The sequence below is a fragment of the Amblyraja radiata genome, chromosome 3, assembly GCF_010909765.2.
Source record: "Amblyraja radiata isolate CabotCenter1 chromosome 3, sAmbRad1.1.pri, whole genome shotgun sequence".
Lineage (NCBI taxonomy): Eukaryota > Metazoa > Chordata > Chondrichthyes > Rajiformes > Rajidae > Amblyraja > Amblyraja radiata.
In genome coordinates this window covers 119,303,832-119,328,606 of record NC_045958.1, presented here as the reverse complement: position 1 = coordinate 119,328,606, position 24,775 = coordinate 119,303,832, and the positions used below count along the sequence as shown (strand labels likewise).

At 45.3% G+C, this 24,775-nt stretch overlaps 1 protein-coding gene across 2 annotated transcripts in view; it reads right to left on the bottom strand.

Annotated features, from left to right (window-relative positions):
* The window catches only part of msh3 (mutS homolog 3), a 285,979-nt gene that overhangs the window by 144,169 nt on the left and 117,035 nt on the right, over positions 1-24,775 (bottom strand). For both annotated transcript variants that reach the window (XM_033018740.1, XM_033018741.1), the window contains exon 19: positions 7,010-7,124. In XM_033018740.1, the coding sequence (XP_032874631.1) occupies positions 7,010-7,124 (115 nt within the window). The remainder of the gene's footprint in view (positions 1-7,009; positions 7,125-24,775) is intronic.

The following is a 24,775-nucleotide window of genomic DNA, read 5'->3' as shown; positions in this document are numbered from 1 at the left end:
TAGTGGAGTCAAGGGATATGGGGAGAAGGCAGGCACGGGTTATTGATAGGGGACGATCAGCCATGATCACAATGAATGGCGGTGCTAGCTCGAAAGGGCCGAATGACCTCCTCCTGCACCTATTTTCTATGTTTCTATGAACAGTCGCCTAGCTGAGGTTGAGGCCTTTCATTATGAGCCTTTACTTACTTGAATATTTTTATGCTGTAAAATAGTAAGATTAAACGAGAACTTACCAGTTTGAAGTTTGATCTTTATTTTATGAGGAGTAACGTTGAGGGGTTACGTGCAGACCCCGCCAGGACGCATGCGTGTCAATCTTCAACGCAGCGGTGTGAAATCACAGACAACAGTAAATGAACTGAACATAGTAAGATTAGAGAAATAGGATACCAGTTGAACTTTATGATCGAGGGTGGGCGTGGAGGGCACGTAATCCCTCAACGTTACTCCTCATAAAATAAAGATCAAACTTCAAACTGGTAAGTTCTCGTTTAATCTTACTATTTTACTTCGGAGTCACGTGAGTGACTACGTGACGATTTTAAAGCTCTGTGATTTCATGCCGTGGAAACGAGTCCAGGCGTCATACACAACATTAGTGGGCCAATGATGAGTGAACATTAATATTGCATTCAGACATGACATAGATATAGACATGTTGATGCTATTAATGAACAATAGTGGGAATCGTAACCTCCCTCAACCTGAACCATACCTAACATAGAGTTGGCAAATACCCCCGATCTGGCAATAGATTTATTCTGAATATTTGTACAGTTTAATAGTTTGACCATCCTGCAGCCGTTAGGATGTGGTCCATAACCCTGCTACTGAGGTATAGCGGTCCTGGTAGAGTGAGACTCAATTTCAATGTACACTCCTATATATGCCAGACCCATTTAACTCTCTGGAGAAGGTTCGTAGTGATTCCTTCTAACGAGGTTTCATGTAACTAACAATATTGCTAGTCAGAGTCTATAAGGCTCTTAGGGACCTTGACATACTGGTACAGATGCGTGATCACACGCAACCCAAGGTCCATGGGATATGCAACATCTAGTTTGGTCTGTGTCCCTGTCTGCTCTGCTTGATTTATCATGAACAAAACATGTTATTATAGCCCGCAGATATGATCATCCTATCCAGTGTAGCAATGACTGGACCCGTAGCGCTGTACTCAGGGCCATGGCATAACCACTAGTACGTGAGTTTGACCAAGGACAGGGATGTTGCTGGTGCCTATCGGCGATGTGACGTAGCACAATGTTAACAACCCATATCTCTGCCTCCCTAGGCCTAGGAGGTTTTTAGTTGACGATACCCTTCATAATCTAGATGTCAGAGGGTGAGACCGGACAGAGTGGTTTATATTCTCCGCAGCCAAATGATGAGGAGGTACTTCAGGCACAGTAAATGGAATTTTAACTTGATGTTATATTCCCATAAAACTGAATTTCAATGTGTCAGTCATCCGTGCCGAGTTAAACGTAAAGAAGAATAAACAATACTTCCCATCTCCTATGCAGATTGCTGCTATTTGGTGCTATCCCTGCAATCTGCAGTGGGCACTCCTAATGCTTATGGTTTGACAACCCGAGCCGCAGGAAACGGTCTCTCAGAGTCTGTAAGTTTATGAATTGATTATATCATGCAGAGGATGGTTTCAACATCACAACTGAACCAGCATCTTTTTTGTCTGGAAATAACCATGTAAGGTTTTATGCTCATTCCCCACATCAGCGGGAACCATGGGTATATAACCCAGACAGGTGCTATGAAAACCCGGAAGCGGGAATCTTGCTGTATTTTGCAAGACCCGTCTATTGAGGCCAAATGGAGGAAGACATAAAAGAACATTCCTCCCTAGTGTAGCGAGAATGCACCCTTCGCCACTAATATGCCTCGTATTTTTTGCAACTGGTGATTGAGCCTGGATGCAAGCATTTCAATCGTTAGTGTTCCATCGATCCACAATGTCATTAAATACTTTGTGATCACACATTCATTCTGTGTTGTCATTGATTTTGCATGATAATACACCAGTGCTAAATGCGGTTAAGTAAAACTATCACCGGATACTTTGATTTGATTGAACCTTTGTGATTAATATATACCACCACCAAAGTGTATCACCTTGGACTTGTGCATGCAGGTTATGCATATCCACACGCCCTTTAATGCACAGAATGCACCTGGTGTCCATTGGCAGTTGATACCATAACTGAACACTTGATAACTCATGCTAATCCCATCTGCCTCCATAACTAGAGATGGTATTAGTAGATTTCCCATCTTTGGGCAATAGCATCAGTTTGGAAATGACTGAAGATTTACAGATGAGAGGTTTTTAGTGGAGCAACGCTGAATACTGTTCGTCCATCATTGTGACTATGTTAGTTTCAGCTGAGAATAGCAGAGGTCTAATCTTTTGTCTCAGAGCTGATCCCAGACAAATAAATGGTTTGATTGTATCCCAATAATCAATAGTTTCAGTTGGTATCAACTTAAATTGAATTTAACTGGACGGGTGAGAACCAATTTCTCAAATATGGCTGATAAGGCTAATTTAGTAAAATACAGTATGTTCAATATCATCTAGATTGGCCATGCCACTTATTTGTTAGCTCTGTGCTGTCGAAGCACTGATTGTAGTGATTTGGTAAATAATCTGGAAACTGGAGTTAGCCCATTTTGCAACGCTACTGAGTGTATCATTGCCTCATCCAGTTAAATTTCAAATATCTTCAACCCTGTGAGAGGAAATGATCACATAGAAGTTATTCAGAAATGTCTATACTGCACATGCGGGTTGAGGCTGTTGACAATGATCAGTCCACATCCCATATTGTGAGCCTGCCTTGAAAGGCAACTCCAACCATACCTGTTGTGCAGTATAAACTAATCTTACGTTATCCCAAACCAGTGTAAATATTCAAACCAGTTTAAGTATTACCAACTTGTATCCGTGACAGGAGACATCATCGATGTGGCTCCATACCTTTATCCGAATGGGAGGACTTATGCAACCCAACCCAGGAGCTGCCTCAACCATGTGTGCATGATTTTGTACTTCTGCTCCTGGGAGGTAGAGGAGCTCGAGTACGGGGTTGGCGCATCTTCCAGGAAGGCCGTTCTGGGCTGTGGCCTAAAAAAGACCTTTGTTCTGGTTTACGGCCTTCAAGCTTTCACCAGTTTCAGTGCATCGTGGTTTGCTGGTGGGTGTGTAGGGGTGCTGCCACCGGAGATGTGAGGTCTTGTGATGTGGTCTTAATGAGCCCGATGGCCCTCGTCGAGCTCCTGCTGCTGGTTGTGTTGTTCCTGCACCTCCTGCACACTTGTGGTATCTTCAGCCAAACCCGTCTTCAGAGTCAGCCCAGAAGTGACTCCTAATGCTCCCCTCTGTCGAGGGAGATGCATTATGCAGCCCTCAATAAGGTGCTGCCTTGGGCGTCCTAGGGCCCCATGGTGACTAGACTCCATATACCGGAGCATGTCACATTGGAACATCTGCTCCATCAACCGCTCCATGCGGGATATGCGATCACAGTTGCTCCCGCTGGCGGTGAGTCTTCACAGCCCGACTTGTCCGAGTCTTCGGCCTGTCCGACTTTTTGCTTGGCCTTCCCGCCAGTCTGTGTCGAATCCGAACTGTGCAGGTGCCAGGTCGGAGACTGATGATCGATTAGCGGTCCAGGTGTAGCCAACCGCTACTGACTGTCCACACTCCCGCGGTCCTCCGCAGTCAGTCTCCATTTGGACTTAGTCCATGGTTCCTTTCCTGTAACACATCCTCACAGAAATAGAACTAAACAACCTGAGAGTAAAGAATTTACCTGCAGGTCCTGTTTTAAACCTTCTGCTGCGGGGTCTCGAGGTCCTTGTATGCAGCCGGGGTTCCCTTGTAGTCGGGCCTTCCCCCCCGCCGTGCTGGGTATCCCCGCGGTTCCTGCAGCAGGGATATCCCCGCGGTCCCTGTGAAAGGGATACCCGTGATATACATTGTCGGGGGGTATCCCTGCTGTGAAAGTGCCACTGGCACCAGTATGAAGCCGCTGGCTCCAACGCCAGCGGCCCGAGAAGCGAATTCCATGCCGCCGCTCCCGCCTTCTGAGGCCTTAAAAGCGACTATATGTCGGGGGGTATCCCCGATGTTTTCGGGTATGCCCGAGGTCGTGACCGGTATTCCCTTGATTGGGTCCTCCGGACTTCGCCCCGGGTTTTAGCAGGACCTCTAAGTAGTGGTTCCTGCAGGATGATAAAACCTGGAAAAAGTTTTAAAAACTTACCTTCAGATCTGACTGCTGGCAGGAGAATGGCGTCCACCCTGCCAGTCGTACGCAATGCGTTAGACGATATGACACGCATGCGTCCTGGCGGGTTCTTCTTCACGTAGTCACTCACGTGACTCCGAAGTAAAATTATGATTTTGGCAAATGTTAATATCATCTGATGGAGAGCTATAAATTTGAATATATTATATTTTATTAAAATAGGCAACAAAAAAAACAATCACATCTTTTTTTTGGCAATATAATTGGAAATCCAATGTTTCTGGATTTTTTACAGGAAATATTCAAGTTCAGCTGATGTGCAGACTTGTTGAAGATTGCCTTGAACCAAACCATTTAACAGTGACTTACAAGTTTATTTATTCTATTGTTATTTAAAGTTTACCTTTATGCCCATCTTGTATAATCCTCCCTCAACAAAACATTTTAAAGTAGTCAATTATATTTTTTATGGTTGCCTCTTTTTTTTAAAGAATCAACGTTTCACTTCATGCCTGAATGTTTTGATATTCCATTAGAACAGGAAATCTAGATAGATTGGATATGGTGAAGATGCTTCCAGTAATGGGAGAGTCTAGGACCAGAGGGCACACCCGCAGAATAAAAGTGTGGAGATGAGGAAGAATTTCTTTAGCCAGACGATAGTGAATCTGTGGAATTCATTGCCACAAGTGGCTTTGGAGGCCAAGTCAGTGGATATTTTCAAAAACAGTGATTGATAGGTTCTTGATTAATAGCGGTATCAATGGTACCAGGGAGAAGGCAGGAGAATGTGATTGAGAGGGAAAAATATTTAAGAAAGAATTACAGATGCTGGAACAATCAAAGGTAGACAAAAAAAGCTGGAGAATCTCAGCGGACGAGGCAGCATCTATGGAGAGAAGGAATAGGCGACGGTCCAGGTCCAGACCCTTCTTCAGACAAATTCAGAAAAATAGATCAGCCATGATCGAATGGTGAAGCAGACTCGATGGGCCGAATGGCCTATTTCTGCTCCTATGTCTTATGATCTTATGATCTCTTGAGATTACTGATATAATTAATGTTGGTACATTTGAAGAGTTGCAATTTGGTACGATGAATGTGAATCAAGTTAAGTTAGAGGATAGAATTTTAACAGGGTTTCAAGAAAGCAGAAAGCTGTGGCTATGTATGCATTGCCCATTGAAGTAGCAGGGTAGATTGAGAAACTAAATAGGGGGGGAAAAAATCACAGAATTCTGGGCTTTATAAATCGGAGAGGAGGAGGAGGAGGAGGAGGAGGAGGAGGAGAGGAGGAGGAGGAGGAGGAGGAGGAGGAGGAGGAGGAGGAGGAGGAAGATGATATACAAAGGAAAGTAGTTGGCGATGGTATTGATGGGAGAAAGGGAACCACAGGTGATAGTGAAAGGCAATGGAAAGAAGCCAATGTGGATCATATGTTCCTACAAGTTCAAAACAAATGCAAAGAAGCATCGGCAGTTTGTATCATCATGTCCAATTTGAAAGAAAAGGTGATACATCAGAGAGCAAAAAAAAAAAAACACAAGTGACAATTAGAGGAAACTAAACTCCCTTGGGAGGGTTCTACCCAGTATCATCTCCACAATCAGTTTAGTTTAGTTTATTTAGTTTAGAGATACAGCGCGGAAACAGGCCCTTTCGGCCCATGCCGACCAGCGATCCCCGCATATTAACACTATCCTACACCCACTAGGGCCAGTTTTTACATTTATCAAGCCAATTAACCTACAAACCTGGACGTCTTTGGAGTGTGGGAGGAAACCGAAGATCTCGGCGAAAACCCACGCAGTTCACGGGGAGAATGTACAAACGCTATACAGACAGCACCAGTAGTCGGGATCGAACCCGGGTCTCCGGCGCTGCATTCACTGTAAGGCAGCAACTCTACCGCTGCGCCACCGTGCCAAACGGAAACTAAACACTAATAATCCTCCAATGGACAATAGAAGGCTTTCTGCTTTACATAGAAACATAGAAAATGGGTGCAGGAGGAAGCCATTCGGCCCTTCGAGCCAGCACCACCATTCATTGTGATCATGGCTGATCGTCCCCTATCAATAACCTGTGCCTGCCTTCTCCCCATATCCCTTGACACCACAAGCCCCTAGAGCTCTATCTAACTCTCCTAGAGCTCTATCTAACTCATGACTCTTTCTTGAATCTTTGTTGTGAGTGTACTCTCTGATTTAACTTGGTTCTCATTCTTCCTACCAAATGCAGCTCTTCAAATGTATCAATCCATCATCTCCCTGCCCAGTCCAACAGCCTGCTTCCACCTCCATGATGCAGCATGATGAACAATAGTATTGTGCCATCTTTGACCCTACCTTTGAGAACATATTCACACATGTTTACCTTAATTCAGCAAAGGAAGTTTGCCAAGTATTTAGCATGTAAGTCACCAAACCTACCCTTTCATCAATATCAACAGGGTGGGAGATTGAAACTTTCAAGTGGTTCACCCTGTTTCGACTAATGCAATCAACCCGACGTGCACAAACAAGATCAAATAGAACAAGTTGACCTACAACTTTAGGCTGTGCACGCCATACGTAAGAAGATCAATATCAACCAATGCAAGATACACACTCTAAAACGCTGTTTACATCGGCACAACTGGTTATACAGCATTCTAGCAAAGGATATCCAATTAAGCAACCACATACATCAATTTTATTGCAAACTTTCATGGAAAATCTCCATTAGATACTCACTTGCAGTCCAGTGCCATTTGGAACATATTGCTCCTGTTCTCCCATAAGAATGTCAATCACTGGGTGCCTGCCATTCTTGATCACTATTTGCCTCTTTTCTTGCAGCACAGTTGGTCTGTATGATTGACATAAAAGATCATTCTTTTATTTCAGATTGCAACAGTATAATCTCTACATTCAGTGAAAGTGTTCATACTATCTTCTTTCTTATTTGATATTTTTCTGAAAGTCACATTATGATTACAGATAGGCGACCCTTAACTGTACCACTATAATGTCTGTACTGTGACCACCTTAATCATCCAATGAGTCATCAATCAGAATGGTAGATTTCTATACGGCGGCGGCACATTGGCGGAGCGGTAGAGTTGCCACCTCACAGCGCTAGACCCCGGTTCAATCCTGACTACAGGTGTTGTCTATATGAAGTTTGTACGTCCTCCACGTGACCACGTGGGTTTCCTTCCACATTCCGAAGACATACAGGTTTGTAGGTTAAATGTTTAAGAAGGAACTGCAGATGCTGGAAAATGGAAGGTAGATAAAAATGCTGGAGAAACTCAGCGGGTGAGGCAGAAGGGTTTCAGAAGAAGGGTTTCGGCCCGAAACGTTGCCTATTTCCTTCGCTCCATAGATGCTGCTGCACCCGCTGAGTTTCTCCAGCATTTTTATCGCTGGTCGGCGTGGATTCTGTGGGCTGAAAGGTGCCCAGAGCAGTAACAGCACTTTTATTGGGACAAGCTGTCCTGTTTATGAAGATTACAGCTTTATGATTAGTTTAGTCCAGTTTCGAGATACAGCGCGGAAATAGGCCCTTCGGGCCACCGAGTCCACACCGACCAGCGATCCCCGCACACTAACACTATCCAACACACTAGGGATAATTTACAATTAATCTGCAAACCTATACGTCTTTGGAGTGTGGGAGGAAACCAAAATTCCCGGAGAAAATCGATGCAGTCACAGGGAGAATGCACAAACTCCATACAGACAGGATCAAACCCTGGCGCTGTAAGGCAGCAACTCTACCGCTGTACCGCCGCAAACGGCTCTCCGTATCTACGTTTAGCCCCAATAATTTTGGAAAACAACAAATTCCCTGGAGAGGAAAAGACTACAAAAAGTAGTAAACACTGCCCAGTCCATCATCGGCTCTGACCTTCCTTCCATCGAGGGGATTTATCGCAGTCGCTGCCTCAAAAAGGCTGGCAGTGTCATCAAAGACCCACACCATCCTGGCCACACACTCATCTCCCTGCTACCTTCAGGTAGAAGGTACAGGAGCCTGAAGACTGCAGCAACCAGGTTCAGGAATAGCTACTTCCCCTCAGCCATCAGGCTATTAAACCTGGCTCGGACAAAACTCTGATTATTAGCAACCACTTTCTGTTATTTGCACTACCAGTTTATTTATTCATGTGTGTATATATTTATATCATGGTATATGGACACATTTATCTGTTTTGTAGTAAATACCTACTATTTTCTGTGTGCTTAAGCAAAGCAAGAATTTCATTGTCCTATACAGGGACACATGACAATAAACTCACTTGATTTTTCTTGTTAGCCAATGTTAGGAAACCATCCCATTGTTGCATCGTTTGAAATTGTGTACACAATGCATGCTGAAATTCTTACAACTTCCATTTACACATGATGTAGATTAAAATATTGTCTAAACTCAAGCTTTCTGGAGTAATAATGGTTGTCTTGCAATAACTTTAAAATAAGACCTTCAGGCAGAAGGAAGATATTTCAATGGAAAGATTCAATTATAGTGATATAAGTATTTTTTGATTTCGTTAAATGGCATGAAATTTTATATAGGAATTTAATAACAAACAACAAGAACTCTTCCAGTTGATTATTGTTTTAAACAGCATTTAAGTGGTTCAATCGATCCATTTACAAACCGTAATAATAACCAACACGGAAACAAGTGACTATATCAATAACAGTTTATGTTCGTATTTTTATTAGAAACATAAATGTAACACGGCCAATATTAATGTTAAAAGATGTGATTTGAAAGAAAGGATGTAATATTTGAACATGCAATACATGCTACACTTTAAATGATATACTGATTGAATCCTCAATGATGTTGCATAGGGATAGTTGACATCTGTAGGACACCTTTACTTTATTTCAATGTTCACATGGTAGCGCAGTGGTAGAGTTGATGCCTTACAGTGATAGAATTAGACTACGGATGAGAGAACGGGTGATACAATGATAGAACTAGTATGCGGATAATCATTGATCAGTACGCTGAAGGGGCGTTTCCATGCTATATCTCTAATCTCAAAACGTTTAGTTTAATTTAGAGATACAACGCGGAAACAGGCCCTTCGGCCCACCGGGTCCGTGCCGACCAGCAATCCCCGCACATTAACATACTCCTACACACACTAGAGACAATTTTTACATTTACCAAGCCAATTAACCTACAAACCTGTACGTCTTTGGAATGTGGGAGGAAACCGGTGATCTCGGAGAAAACCCACGCAGGTCACGGGGAGAACGTACAAACTCCGTTCAGACAGCACCCGTAGTCGGGATCGAACCCAGGTCTCCGGCGCTGCATTCGTGTAAGGCAGCAACTCTGCCGCTGCGCCACCGTGGCTGCCCAACATATTGCTGGGACACTAACTGCTGAAGGAGACTGCATGGGCCATCTCCTTTTGGCCTCTTCCAACTATTATCCTGGAAGGTCTCCTGTGTCCCCAGTGCTAGACATCCATTCCGTCATTGATCTGAGTTGTAGAGAGATTCTTTGAGAGAACCTCAGAGCTCCCTCCTCCTTTTCCCTCCGCTCCATGGCAGCCATGATGTGTGTTCCAGCAATCTGACTGGCTGTCAGCCATAGGGAGTGTGCCTTTGATGGCCCTTTCAAACCCTCGAGGTCGGCTGTGGGAATTGCCCCCCCACCCCCACGGGGAACAAGGGCCAGGCATGGAGAGAGACAACTGACTCACAGGACTTTAGTCAGAGGGTAGTGAATCTGAGGAACGCATTGCCACAGAGGGCTGTGGAGGTCAAGTCAGTGGATATTTCTAAGGCAGAGATTGACAAATTCTTGATTAGAACAAGTGTCAAGGGTTATGGGAAGAAGGCAGGAAAATGGGATTCGGAGGCAGACATCAGCCATGATTGAATGGCGGAGTGGACTCGATGGGCCGAGTGGCCTAGTTCTGCTCCAATAACTTGTAAACTGGATGGAGGCAATGACTGCAGCAGGCCTTTGAGGCCAGCTGTAGCTGGGACTGTAAAATAGCGCCAAAATGGCACCTCTTGCACATGGACTCGGAGCTACTCTGTACAATTGTGCTTATGTACAGGGATAGTCTTGCTGAGCTGTGTGCAAAAAATGTATTTCACTGTACCTGGTACACGTGACAGTAAAGAAACCATTGAACTACATAGTTTGTGATTGCTGCACAATCGACAACTGTAATTAACACAGCCCAATCTGCCCAGCATGGCCACAGGTCTCATTTTACTTCAGGGGAAAAGCTACTCAACAGGCCCAATCAGGCATTAACATCTGAAGAAGGGTCTGAACCAGAAACGTCACCCATTCCTTCTCTCCAGAGATGCTGCCTTCTTAAGGCAGCATCTCTTAATTCCTAAGGAGTTGGACAGGCTAGATGCAGGAAGATTGTTCCCGATGTTGGGGAAGTCCAGAACAAGGGGTCACAGTTTAAGGATAAGGGGGAAGTCTTTTAGGACCGAGATGAGAAAAACATTTTTCACACAGAGAGTGGTGAATCTGTGGAATTCTCTACCACAGAAGGTAGTTGAGGCCAGTTCATTGGCTATATTTAAGAGGGAGTTAGATGTGGCCCTTGTGGCTAAAGGTATCAGGGGGTATGGAGAGAAGGCAGGTACAGGATACCGAGTTGGATGATCAACCATGATCATATTGAAGGGCTGAAATGGGCTCGAAGGGCCGAATGGCCTACTCCTGCACCTATTTTCTATGTTTCTATGCCAGTCCCGCTGAGTTACTCCATCATTTTGTGTCTATCTTCGATGTAAACCAGCATCTGCAGTTCCTCCCAACACTAACACTAAATGCACCCATGTTTCAGCACACCAGATATATGCCCCATCTAATTTCTCAGCACGAGTTACTATAACAATTTAGAGGCTTTCACTGTAGAATGCGTGATTGGATTTTGTTTTTAAATGGAGGTGGGATTTTTATCAGGCAGCAAAGGCTGGAACAGCAGAGGACTTAGGCTGTTGTTCCAGAACTGCTCCCAACTGTGAATTTTTTGCTGATTAAAATAACAGAAACACAAATTTTAACACCTGGTGCGAAGCTGGGAAAGAAACAAGAATCTATGAATCATTGATAATGAGGCCAATGCATTCGATGACTGGAGATTTTGAACAAATATGGAATTCATCCAAACAAAAGTGCCAATTTTTTTATTTCCAAGATGAAGGAAACAATCTGGATTTAAGTAACCAAGCCAAAGAGAACATACGTAACCTACAAGATGAAATTATAACTCGAAATAAAATCCAAAATGCTGTGTCTGATGTCAATTGTAATCTCTTGCTTTAGGTGAAAGCAGTACAAAAGGACAAAACCCAAAGATTCAGTTGTACCACATGATCTGGGCATTTTATTAAATGGAATTTCAATACAATAGACTGAAGCAAAAATCAACCAAAAAAATTATTCTCCTGTCTACAATGGCGTTCTTCACAGATTTTGAGATCAGAGGCAGAGAATTCTGGTCTCTGGTGCGGCACGGTGGCGCAGCAGTAGAGTTGCTGCCTTACAGCGCCAGTGAACCCAGGTTCAATCCTGTCCTCGTGTGTTGCATGTAATGGAGTTTGCGCATTCACCCCATGACCTGCGTGGGTTTCCTCCGGGTGCTCCGGTTTCCTCCCACATTCCAAAGATGTACAGGTTCGTAGTTTAATTGGCTTCGATAACATTGTAAAGTGTCCCTAGTGTGCGTAGGATAGCGTTAGGGTGCAGGGTTCACTGGTCGGCGCTGGCCACGGGGGCCTACATCTCCAAACTAAACCAAAAACTCTTGTAGTTTCAGACCCTTCTGCTGCAAGGCTTCATCCATGAGGCGTAAAGCACATTAGTTGATGATCATGTCGTTTCTGCATATTTTTAAAGTCATTTTACATAAAAGGAACAAGTGACAATTCAGTGGTTGGACAGATGAGAGAGATATGGACACCGATAAATGGATAATACCATTCATTATAAGACCAGAAGGCATAAGAGCAGAATTAGGCCATCTCGCCATTTGTATCATAGAAACATAAAAAATAGGTGGAGGAGGAGGCCATGCGGCCCTTCGAGCCAGCACCGCCATTCATTGTGATCATGGCTGATCGTCCCTATCAATAACCCGTGCCTGCCTTCTCTCCATATCCCTTGACTCCACTAGCCCCTAGAGCTCTATCTAACTCTCTCTTAAATCCATCCAGTGATTTGGCCTCCACTGCCCTGATCCACTCCGCCGTTCGATCATTGCTGAACTATTTTTCCCCCTCAACCCGATTCTTCCGTCTTCACCCCTTAACCTTTGATGCTCTTCCTAATCAAAAACCTATCAATCACCAATTTAAAAATACGCAATGACTTGTCCTCCACAGCTGTTTGTGGCAAAGAATTCCACAGATTAACCACCTTCTGGCTAAAGAAATACATCCAAATCTCCAATCTAAAGGCACGCCCTTTTATTCTGAGGACTCTGCTTCTACTACTGGAGTCAGACTCTCCCACTACTGGACACATCCTTTCCACGTCCACTCTATTGTGAAGTAGTCAAATACTTAAGAATTTAGAAGATTGAGGGGGGATCTTATAGAAACTTGCACATTTCTTAAGGGGTTGGACAGACTAGATGCAGGAAGATTGTTCCCGATGTTGGGGAAGTCCAGGACAAGGGGTCACAGTTTAAGTCTTTTAGGACCGAGATGAGAAAAACATTTTTCACAAAGAGAGTGGTGAATCTGTGGAATTCTCTGCCACAGAAGGTAGTTGAGGCCAGTTCTTTGGCTATATTTAAGAGGGAGTTAGATGTGGTCCTTGTGGCTAAAGGGATCAGGGGGTATGGAGAGAAGGCAGGTACAGGATACTGAGTTGGATGATCAGCCATGATCATATTGAATGGCGGTGCAGGCTCGAAGGGCCGAATGGCCTACTCCTGCACCTATTTTCTATGTTTCTATGTTTCTATGTTAATGAAAGGAATTTAAATAGCGTCACTGGAAACGTGTTTGCCCAATTGCATCTTAAAACAGTGTTGGAAGTAACTGCAGATGCTGGTTTATACTGAAGATAGACACAAAAAGCTGGACTAACTCAGCGGGACAGGCAGCTTCTCTGCAGAAAAAGAATAGGTGTTGTTTTGAGTCGAGACCCTACTTCAGACTGAGAGTGAGGGGAAAGGAGAACAAAAGATATACTGTAGAAGGTATGTAGAACAAATGAACGAAAGATAATCAAAAAGCAATGATGATCAAGGATCATTGTTGGCTGTAGAGTTGGTGATGACAGTTATGCAGAGAGCCAAACTCAACAGGACAACAGTGAAACTAGTACAATGATTAGGGTGGGAGAGGGACAGAGAGTGAGGATGAAAGGGATACTTAACATTAGAGAAATCAATATTCATACCGCTAGGGTGTAAGCTGCCCAAGGGAAATATGATGTGCTCTTCCTCCAATTTGTTGTTCCTCCACTCTGACAATGGAGTAGGACCAGGATAGAAAGGTCAGTGTGGGAATGGGAAGGAATGCTAAAGTGCGCGGGTTGTATCTTAAAAGAGAGGTATGGAAGGCATACAGGAAGAAACTGCCTTTCGCATGGGGTAAATTGGTACTTAATCAAAACCGTCAAAAAGCATTAGACTTAATCTTGATCGGGTAACAGAACAAAATAACCAAAATAATGGAGAGGAACATATTTATTTTGAGTTTCTTAGGTCAGTAAGACCACACACTAAGTTATTGAGGGGGAAGATTTTCAATGCCCCCCTCTCTCCTCCCCACCCCCTCCAATACTCAAAGGCAATGTGTAGGAAGGAACTGCAGATGCTGGTTTACATCGAAGATAGACACAAAAAGCTGCAGTAACTCAGCGGAACAGGCAGCATCCCTGGAGAGAAGGAATAGGTGACGTTTCGGGTTGAGACCCTTCTTCAGACTCCATTTCACATCAAGACCCTTTTCTCAACCCGAAACATCATCTATTCCTTCTTTCTGGAGATGTTTCCTGTCCCGCTAAGTTACTCCAGCATTTTGTGTCTACCCACAAAAGCGGGACAGTATTTAGGAAAAAAATCTAAAACAAATCCAAATTCCCTGTGCTTTTTCATGATAACCAAACAAACATTCCTCTGTCTTACATGTTCATCTGCTTTCACTTTGTTTAATCTTGGAAGTAGAATTTACGACTTTTTCTAGAGTCAATATGACATTAAGTGTTAACCACGACTGGTAGTTGTGAAGGCCAGATTGAGTAGTGTCAAGTCTTCTAATGTTTTTGCAGATTCCCCGCTTGAAAGGGATTTGATTTATCTACCCCGAAATGATGAACTGGATTCACTCAGACCAAACACTTCTTTTCCACCTTTTTTATTTTCTCCTCCTTTTATTTAAGCAGATTAGTCTTTAGCAGTTTTTAGCAGTTTTAGTCTTTACCAGGTGAAATCCGGAGGAGGCGCTGTCCTGAACGGCTGCCTGTCCTGCAGCTGTCCGTTTTTTTCCCTTCTTTTTTATTATTTTTAGTACGTTGAGTGTGTAGTCAGGGGGCCTAATCTTTTTATGTGTGGGGGGTGGTGGGGGGGAAGGGGGAAAACTGCACGAGCTGGCTGCTCTTGAAAAGGAGGCGCAGTCGTCTTTCTTACAGTTTGGCTTTCTTCCCAACCAATTGTTCAAGCGCTTTTGATTGCAATATGCGCCTTAATTTAGTTCAACAAAGAAACTGACAAGGGGGAAACTGCTTTTCGAGTCCCTACTTGGTCGGAGGGGTTGCCTTCCTCCGAGCAGCGACTTCGACCTGTCCTTGCGGCCTACCAGCGGGTCCTGGAGCGACGTTTCCCTGAGGGGACCTGGCCAGAACATCGGCTTTGGCGGCGGCGCAGAACATCGGCTTTGGCGGCGGCGCAGCGCTGGAGCGCTGTTGCGGAGCGGGCGATGCCTTTCCTGGATCGCCGTGCTGGGACTCCAGTATGCTGGGACCGCCGATAAGAACAGTGTGGAGCGTGGTTCTGTGGAGCGGCCAGCTGCGACGTTGAACTTTACATCCCGGAGCCTGGGATCTCTTGCTGAGATCGCCAGTGTGCGGAGCTCCGTCTGGCGCGGTCTGTTAGCTTGGAAGCCGCGGTCTCCGGTGGGAAGGCGGCCGTTCCTGGCACCCCAAGCCGCTGGGAGTTCTCCCGACGCCGGAGCACCATCACCCGGCGAGAACATCGGGCGCCGTGGCGGCGACTGTGAAGGCCTCAATAGGCCCGACTTTGGGTGGACATGAGGATGGGGACTGGACTTTGTGCCTTCCCCCACAGTGGGAATCACTGTGGGGGGATGTTTTTGTGTTGAACTTCTTTTTGAATGCTATGCTGTATTTTTATTAGTGTGCTGCAAGGACATCAGAATTTCCCCTGAATAAGGGGATTAATAAAGTTTAATCTAATCTAATCTAATCTAAAACCGGCTGCCAATCGGGTCTGTAGAAAATCAGTCCTGCTTGCCTTTTCTGGCTATCGCGCCAGTCTTTTCGGACAGTCCTTTTGATTTACTGTTCAAGATTTGCCGCCCGCAAGTCTCTTCCGTCTTCTTCCCTGGCTTCTGGTGCTGTGTGCCCTTTTGACCCCCGGGCAGAACTCGGCAGGCTGGGGTTCCGCCCACTTTAATCACTGTCTCGTGATTTCAATGTAGCATTTCTCTGCACCTGTTCTTTCATTTCAGTTTGACTTGACACCTCCCACTCGATCTTCCAATGGAACCACTTGGGAGATCGACGCATTAAAGTCAAACTTTGAAGTCTAGGTTTGAACTTGGTCTCCTGATGCATTTCTGTCTTGTTCTTCTACTGGAAGTAAGACAACCAGCCGCCTAACATCCCTGTGAACAGTCGTGGCTTGGATCCTCTCCTTCCCCTGAGTGGAATGCCTTGCCCTTCCTTTCAAAGCCTTTGTCAGAGGAATGGAGTAACTTGGAAAGATCCGTACATTAACGTCTCTCACGATGCCTTTGCGGTCTGGATTGGAGCTGACAACTCTGCCCAGCTTGAATTGCCCCCTCAGTGCATTTTGGTCACTTAACCAGACAATGTCTCTGGCAGTGACATTTCTCTGAGTGGTTTCCTTCCTTTTATGACCCAAGCCTTTCTTCTCATTTTAAGCAAGGTCCCAGCCACTCCGTCATGACTCTCCCTGTGAGCCTCCCGAGCTAGCAGCATGGACACCCAGGCCTCAACGGGCAGGATGGGAACAGCAAATCATCAGGCCAGAATCTTGGTCTTTATAGGCTACCAGTCGATCTGTTGTGGTGCTTGGGAAAGTTGTGCCCAATTGCGCAGCACCAAAAATGTCTTTTAGAAGAAAATAGGCGGCGCGACTCTCGTCAGCAGCGGCCTCTGCAGCCCGTCTGCGTTTTTATTATTTTTGTCTATGTTTTTATGTAGTTTTTGTTATTTTCTGTTGGGGGGGGGGGTGTGTGTGTGGGGGGGTGGGGGAGGGAGGGGGTAACTTTTAAAATCTCTCCCTGCATGGGAGACCCGACCTTTTCTTTGTCGGGTCTCCGTTGTCGTTGGGGCTGCAACGTGGAGCGGCCTCCAACAGGAAGACCTGGGGCTCCAGTGCCGACTACTCACCGTCGCGGAGCTGGCCGAGTCCGGAGCGGTGGAGCTGTGGTGGACGCTGCTGCGGCCCGACCTCCGGAGCTTCGGAGGCTGCAACTGCGGGTCTGGCGGACGGCGGCACCGGGAGCCCGCGGGTCCCTGGAGGGAGACCGCTTTTCGGGGCTCCCGCAACGGCGACTTCTCCCGCCCGAGTTGCGGGGTTGAAGAGCTCCTGGAGCGCGGCTTGGAATGGCCGCGGGACTTTGCGAGCGCACGCCGGGGGCTCTAACAACTAGACCCGGTGTGCGACCTTGCATCACCCGGCGTGGCTTTAATGACCGCGGGACAATCGCCATTGCCAGCCGGGGGCTTTGACTTTGACTCTGACATGGGGGGGGGGGGTGCAGTGGAGAGATAAGTTTCTTTTTGCCTTCCATCACAGTTTATGTTGTATATCGGGTCTTTTTGTTTGTAATGTATGGCTGCAGAAACGTCATTTAGTTTGGACCTCAAGGGGTCAAATGACAAATAAATTGAATCTTGAATCTTGAATCTTGAATTTTCTCGTTCTCTTACTGTAATGACTCCTGTCAAAGAGATGGCCTCCCACTTTGGATTGTTTAGGGCTTTGTTCTTGCCAAGAAACCTCTTCGCTGCTCTCCAAATCCATGCGACTGTCTTGATCAGTCGAGTTAGAATGCTGAACCGCTTGACATCAACAAGGTTCTGAATAGCTGACCCTGCAGGTGGTCTCTTTGGGTTTGTTGGTTCCGGTTCTTGGTTCTCTACTTTGGCTCTTGATAGTGCTGCAACAAAAGCTTTCTTCTGTAACTTGTTGATGTTCTCTCTGGCAGTGGCAGCCAGTTCTTTAGCTGATTTTATTGGCCACTCACTCACAGGCAATACCAGGAACTTCGGTCCATTTTGCCACTCCGAATACAGATCAAGGTCTTGAGGGCTGGCACCTCTGGTGATTACATCAGCGATGTTTTGTGGGCCAGGAATCCACCGCCAGTCCTGAATGTTGGTGCTTGTTTGAATCTCTCCAATCCGATTGGCGAAGAATGTCTGAAATCCGTAGCTTTCTCGCTGTATTGCACCAAGGATTGTTTGGCTATCCACAAGATACCACTTCTCCACTTAAATTCGACTGTGTAGCTCAAAATACTTCTTTAAGCGTGAGGCGAACACTGCTCCGCTCATCTCTGCTTTAACAGCATCTCCTCTGTGGTCCAAGGGAGTTAACTTGGCCTTGGATTCCACAAGTCTGACAATTGGGCCATGGTCTGAATCCCATCGCAGGTACATCACCGCCCCGTAGGTGTGCTCACTTCCGTCAGAAAAGGTGATTCCCAAGGGTCCTCAGTTGCGGAGCAAGAGGGAGTCAGTGCCCTGACGAACTTGACTTTTCCAAGTTGTACGTACTCTTCAAAGAGCTTAATTGCGTCCTCCCTGAGTCCATCTGAGAGTGCCATGTCCCATGTGTCTCTGACCGAACAGCTTCCCTCTTTTGCTTCTTGGAAAGCTCTGCATACTAGAATCGCTCCCTTTTGCTTAACAGGAGCCACTATGCCGATGGGGTCATATAGCCCTGCTACCTGGCTGAGAAGCTCTCTTCTTGTTAGGGGATTTGGCGTCTGAGTTTTGATTTGCTCTTGTAGAAGGCCTTGACCAAGCCGCATCTTTTTCTTTCTCTTGGAGAAATTGATTCCCACCATAACGTGGAGCATGTCCTCTTCAACAATGTAGCCCAGACCAAGTGCCTTGTTATCATCATCATGCATTTGGTTTGGTAGGATCATGCTTTTTGTTTTGCTTTTCTTTAAAGCATCACTGTCCTCCTTCCTCCCACTTTGGCCAGACAGAACCCAAGGCTTGAGCTCAAACCCACCAGCTTTTAGGATTCGTTCCACATTTGCTGTGATGATTCTCAACTAGTCGAGGCTGTTGTGAGATGTGAGGATGCCATCAACATAGCTGTCTTTCTGGAGTACTTGCTGCTCATCCTTGAGGTGGGTAAAAGAAGGAAGATTAGCAGTCTCACGCATTGCCAACTGTGCAATGCACCCCGCAGGTTTGTCTCCGATGTTCACTCTTGTGATAGCATACTCTCCCAGCTCCTCGTCCTCGGAATCTCGCCAGAGGAATCTGTGTAAGTGTACTTCACGGTCCTCCAACCAGACTGAGTTATACATCTTCTTTATGTCTCCCAGAGCAGCATAGATTCCGCCTCTGAATCTGAGGAGGACGGCGCGAATTTGGTTGAGGACGTCTGGACCTTTCATCAGCAAATCATTTAAGCTGACACCATTGCACTTTGGGCTGCTGTTCCACACTAGTCTCACTGGGGTTGTGACAGAGTGGGGGTTTGGAGCAATAAGGTGACTCACATACCACACTGGTCCCTTCCAGTTTGCAATCATGTCTTCGGACAATTTGATTGCAGCCTTTCGGTCCACCATGTCGTGCACCTGAGCTGTGTAGGCACTTTTCCATTCACGTTCTCTGGATAGCTGCCTCTCCGTCCTGAGAAATGTGGCATCCACTGTCCTTTTATTATTTGGTAGAGAAGCTGGGTCTTCCAACCAAGGATAGCTAGCATGCCAATGTGGGTCTTTACTGTGACGGTCTCCTGTTACGTAGGTGAGGCCTTCCCTTACCACTTCGAGCTCTCTCTCTTCAGCAAGAGTCATTTCTTTTCCGCCTGGCTGGCAGTTTCCACAGCGGCAACCCCCGCACTTTGGCTCGCATGCTGCTCCAATGCTATCCCACTTCCACCAATCCAAGAAGTCCCGATTGGCGGTTGATGTACGTGACTTCTGAACTTTGACGGCGACCTGTCCGTTTGGTGAAAGTTCCTCAGGGACTGGGGCAGTGAGCTCCTCATACTTTAAAGCAGCTGCTCTCATTGATCTTGCGAAGTGTGTTTTGGACATGTGGGCTGACATGGTAAGCTTCTCAAACAGCTCAGGATGACAACCTCCAACAGTCTTTCCCAGTGGTCCATCCCACAGAATGAGATCTCCAACTGTTCTAATCCTCTGAGGTGCTAGCTGACCTTCTCTATGGCTTATGAGCAAATGTATCTCTTTTGGTCTCACAAGTTCCTCAAGTGGGACGTCTGGAAAGAACTTTTGCAGCTGCTGTGGTGTCACATGTTTGTGAACATCTGCAATGCTGTCCAATCCATAACAAACTAACTGGTGCGACTTGAGTGTGCCCTTGGGAGTCTTCACTCGGATCTTTAGAAGGTAGCGCATCGTCTCTACGAGGACCTTCATCCCCCCAACTCCATGGACGATAAGCGTGATGTCTTCACTCCTAAGGTTCAGTCTACTCGCAGCCTTGTGAGTTATGTAGTTGGTATCTGAAGCCAAGTCAATTAATGTCCCAACCTTTTGTCCAGCATTTGCTACGACCTCCAGAAGCATCATAATCACTGGATGCTCTTGCAGTCCACCTTCCTTTAGGAGGCTTGGCTGATGCTTTGCAGTGTTGAAGGCTCTTGATGCAGTGTTGGAGAACACATCTCGGCATTGTTTTGCCAACTCTGGTGGAAGTTTGCTGAAAAACTCCTCTTGGTCCACTGTATATTTCTTCTTGCCTTTATCTTCCTCTGGACCAAATTTACTCCTTCTCTGATCCACACTGCTTTTCCTCATCTCATAATTGGGGCACAGATAAAAATGATGCTCAGGAGTCTGTTCATCCTTGCAGATTTGATTTTTACACAGATATGCAGGTTTGCAGTATGAACCATCATCATGAACTTCAAGACACTTTTTGCATGCTCCCAACTTCTTTACTGCAGCTCTTTTCTCTGTCAGCTTTAGCCCTCGAAATTGCTTGCAGAAGTACAGCTTTACGTCCCCACAGACTACACAACTTGTGTGGTCATTTCCTGACTTGGTAGACTTGGTTCTGGCATGTCTTGGTTCAGTCCGAGTTTCCTTTCTACTCGGCTCCTCGTCCCTCAGTTGCTCGAGCTGTTCGTATATGCTCTCCTGCTCTTTGAGAAATGACAAGAGACTGTCAAACCGTTTCTCTGGTGCCACAGCATTCCTGTTGTCAGCTACATAAACCAGCCATTCCTTCTTGAGGGTTTCTGGAAGCTTGGTTTCAATTGATTTTGTCATCAGTGGATTTTTAATAGCGCCTGTGTCTCCGAGATCGCTCAAGTCCTTAAGCGCCTTTTCCACAGCTTGAATTAATTCCACTATTTTACGTGGCTGATGTCCTCTGACAGGTGGGATTCTCTGAAGCTCCTCCACTATCTCAATAGCAATAGCTGTTTGATTTCCAAACCGGTTCTCTAGGACACGAAAGATATCATCTGCAGTGTTATAACTTGTGAGGCGGAGGTCTCTTGTAATTTTGTCCTCCAGACTGTCCAGCAATTGAACCTTCTTCACCTCATTTGATCCAGTGGGTTCACCTAGCTTTTGCAGTGCTTCCCAATCCTTCCTCCATCTATAAAAGTCACGCTTGTTTCCAGTAAACTTAGGAAGGGCCGTGGGCCTCAGTCTGATGGCTGGTGAAGGATAATTAAAAGCATTCGCCGCTTGTGCTAATCCTTCAGCGTCCATCTTTATTCTTGCCTGTATGAAGTCAGCCTTCTTGGAAACCAGCTTGGGGACGAGAAGCTCGAGTGTTCTTAGGTGTTTCTGGAAGCTCTCTTGCTCATCCAGAGGGACACAACCTTTCCACCGACTGTACGTCTCCTTTGCAGTCTCTACCAGTTTCTGCAGGTGGTTAAGCATGAATTCATATGCTTCTTGGTTGTTATTTGATGATGCGGTGGCAGCAACAAGTTCACATGCACCATCTGCTGTCTGTAGTGAGGTGGATAATTCAACATTTCCAAAGTTTGCCCATAGAGTGTCCTGGATGAGCCCTTTGACCTCTTTTAGTTTTGACTCGCACTCCTTTGCAGTCTTTGCCAGGTCGGCATTTTGCTGTTCAGTTAACACAGTTTCCTCATCTGCGTCCAGCTCCGCCTCCAGCTCTGCAATTAGTCCAGCCTCCACATCGTCATTGGCTTCCATGACTTTTTCGGCCTCCTGCATGAGTTTGTTGAAATTGTTCCTGAGCTCCTCTTCAGACATTTCTTTATGGTTCCTAATGATGCTGTTAACAAGACGAGAGAATGCCCGTTTTGCTGTTGTCCTCTCCACTTTGAGCGGCTCAGCTGACTTTCCAGTAACTTCATCAGCCATGATTTATTTTGACTTAATTGTCTCCTTTCCAGGTTTCCAGATCTCCTGGTCACAACGGATTTTCACTGTCAAGTCTAATGTTTTTGCAGATTCCCCGCTTGAAAGGGATTTGATTTATCTACCCCGAAATGATGAACTGGATTCACTCAGACCAAACACTTCTTTTCCACCTTTTTTATTTTCTCCTCCTTTTATTTTGGCAGATTAGTCTTTAGCAGTTTTTAGCAGTTTTAGTCTTTACCAGGTGAAAAACCGGCTGCCAATCGGGTCTGTAGAAAATCAGTCCTGCTTGCCTTTTCTGGCTATCGCGGCAGTCCTTTCGGACAGTCCTTTTGATTTACTGTTCAAGTTTTGCCGCCCGCAAGTCTCTTCCGTCTTCTTCCCTGGCTTCTGGTGCTGTGTGCCTTTTTGACCCCCGGGCAGAACTCGGCAGGCTGGGGTTCCGCCCACTTTAATCACTGTCTCGTGATTTCAATGTAGCATTTCTCTGCACCTGTTCTTTCATTTCAGTTTGACTTGACAAGTAGAGACTGGCAGTTTCAATTACTTGCATGACATTGTTTATTGAGAAAACAAGACAGCACAGCAGTTTTTATTAAATTCCATTTCACAACTTGACCTTTTTAAATGAGCAATCTGTCTTGATGCACTTTACTTGGGTGCAACAGGTTAGTGCAAATCCAGATATTAAAGAAAACAAAATTTTGCTTCCTTAGGATTGTTCACAGGATTTTACTTACCTTCACAGAAGGCTGTCGATTTTAATAAAAGGGAGGTTGGTTTGTGTGATGGTCTGGGCTATGTCCACAATTCTTTGCAATTTCTAAGTTTACAGTGCCTTACATAATGTTTGGGACAAAAAAAACATCATTTATTTATTTGCCTCAGTACTCCACAATTTGGGATTTGTAATAGAAAAGAAATTGCATGTAGTTAAAGTGCACATTGTCAGATTTTATTAAAAGCCATTTTTATACGTTTTGGTTTCACCATGTAGAAATTACAGCAGTGTTTATACATTGTCTCCCCATTTCATGGCACCATAATGTTTGGGACACGGCAATGTCATGTAAATGAAAATAGTCATGTTTAGTATTTTGTTCCATATCCTTTGCATGCAATGAATGCTGGAAATCTGAGATTCATGGACATCACCAGTTGCTGGGTGTCTTCTCTGGTGATGCTCTGCCTGGCCTGTATTACAACCATCTTTAGCTTATGCTTGTTTTGGGGGCTAGTCCACCAGTTTTCTCTTCAACATATAAACGGCATGCTCAATTGGGTTCAGATCGGGTCATTGACTTGGCCACTCAAGAATTGACCATTTTTTAGCTTTGAGCCAGTACCTTCAGCAGCCATACATACATGCCCAGGCCATAACACCCCCATCACGGTGTTTCACAGATGAGGTGGTTATGCTTTGGATCTTGAGCAGTTCCTTCTCTCCTCCATACTTTGCTCTTGCCATCACTCTGATATAAGTTAATCATCGTCGCATCTGTCCACAAGACCTTTTTCCAGAACTGTGATTGTTCTTTTAAGTACTTCTTGGCAAACTGTAACCTGGCCATCCTATTTTTGCGGCTAACCAGTGGTTTGCATCTTGCCGTGTAGCCTCCGTATTTCTGTTCATGAAGTCTTCTGCGGACAGTGGTCATTGACAAATCCACACCTGACTCCTGAAGAGTGTTTCTAATCTGTAGGAAAAGGGGTTTGGGGATTTTTCTTTATTAGAGAGAAATCTTCTGTCATCAGCTGTGGAGGTCTTCGTTGGCCTGCCAGTCCCTTTGCGATTAGCAAGCTCACCAGTGCTCTCTTTCTTCTTAATGATGTTCCAAACAGTTGATTTTGGTTAGCCTAAGGTTTGGCTGATGTCTCCAACAGTTTTATTCTTGTTTCTCAGTCTTATAATGGCTTCTTTGACTTCCATTGGCACAACTTTGGTCCTCATGTTGACAAACAGCAATAAAAGTTTCCAAAGGTGATGGAAAGACTGGAGGAAAGACTAGGTGCTGGGGGCTCTCTTATACCTGCATGAAGGAGCACACCTGAGCAATACCCTGAAATGGGGGGGACTATGTATAAATACTATGTATAAACAAATTGTGAAGTACAGAGGCAAATAAATAAATGTTTGTCCCTAACATTATGGTGGGCACTGTATATGTTATGTGCTACAGCTCAATACTGACATACTTCAAACAAAAGTTGTAAAGCAATATCAAAGTACAAAGCATAGTGGTTGATACTGAACTAGTAATTCAGAGGCTTACACAGAAGTCTTAATGCACCACGGCAGGTGGGGAATTTAAATTTAGTTAATTCAATCTAAGTGAAAAGTAATGGTTAATATAAAACTACAGGATTTTCATCAAAAGACAAAGTGAGGGAATATGCCCAGTCCATCCAGCCCATGTCACAACAGTAACACCCTTGGATCAATGAAAAAATAAGTTACCTGGAATGATGTCGTACATGAGACCATTCAGCCCATTAAGGACAGCACAATGGTGCAGCGGATGAAATGCTGCCTTACAGCGCCAGAGACCCGGGTTCGCTTCTGACCTCGACACCTGCCTGTACGGAGTTTGTACATTCTCCCTGTGACCGCATGGGATTTCTCTGGAGGGCTCTGGTTTCCTCCTACGCTCCATGACTTGCGGGTTTGTAGGTTAATTGGCTTCTGTACATTGTCCCTAGTGTGTAGGATAGAACCAGTGTACG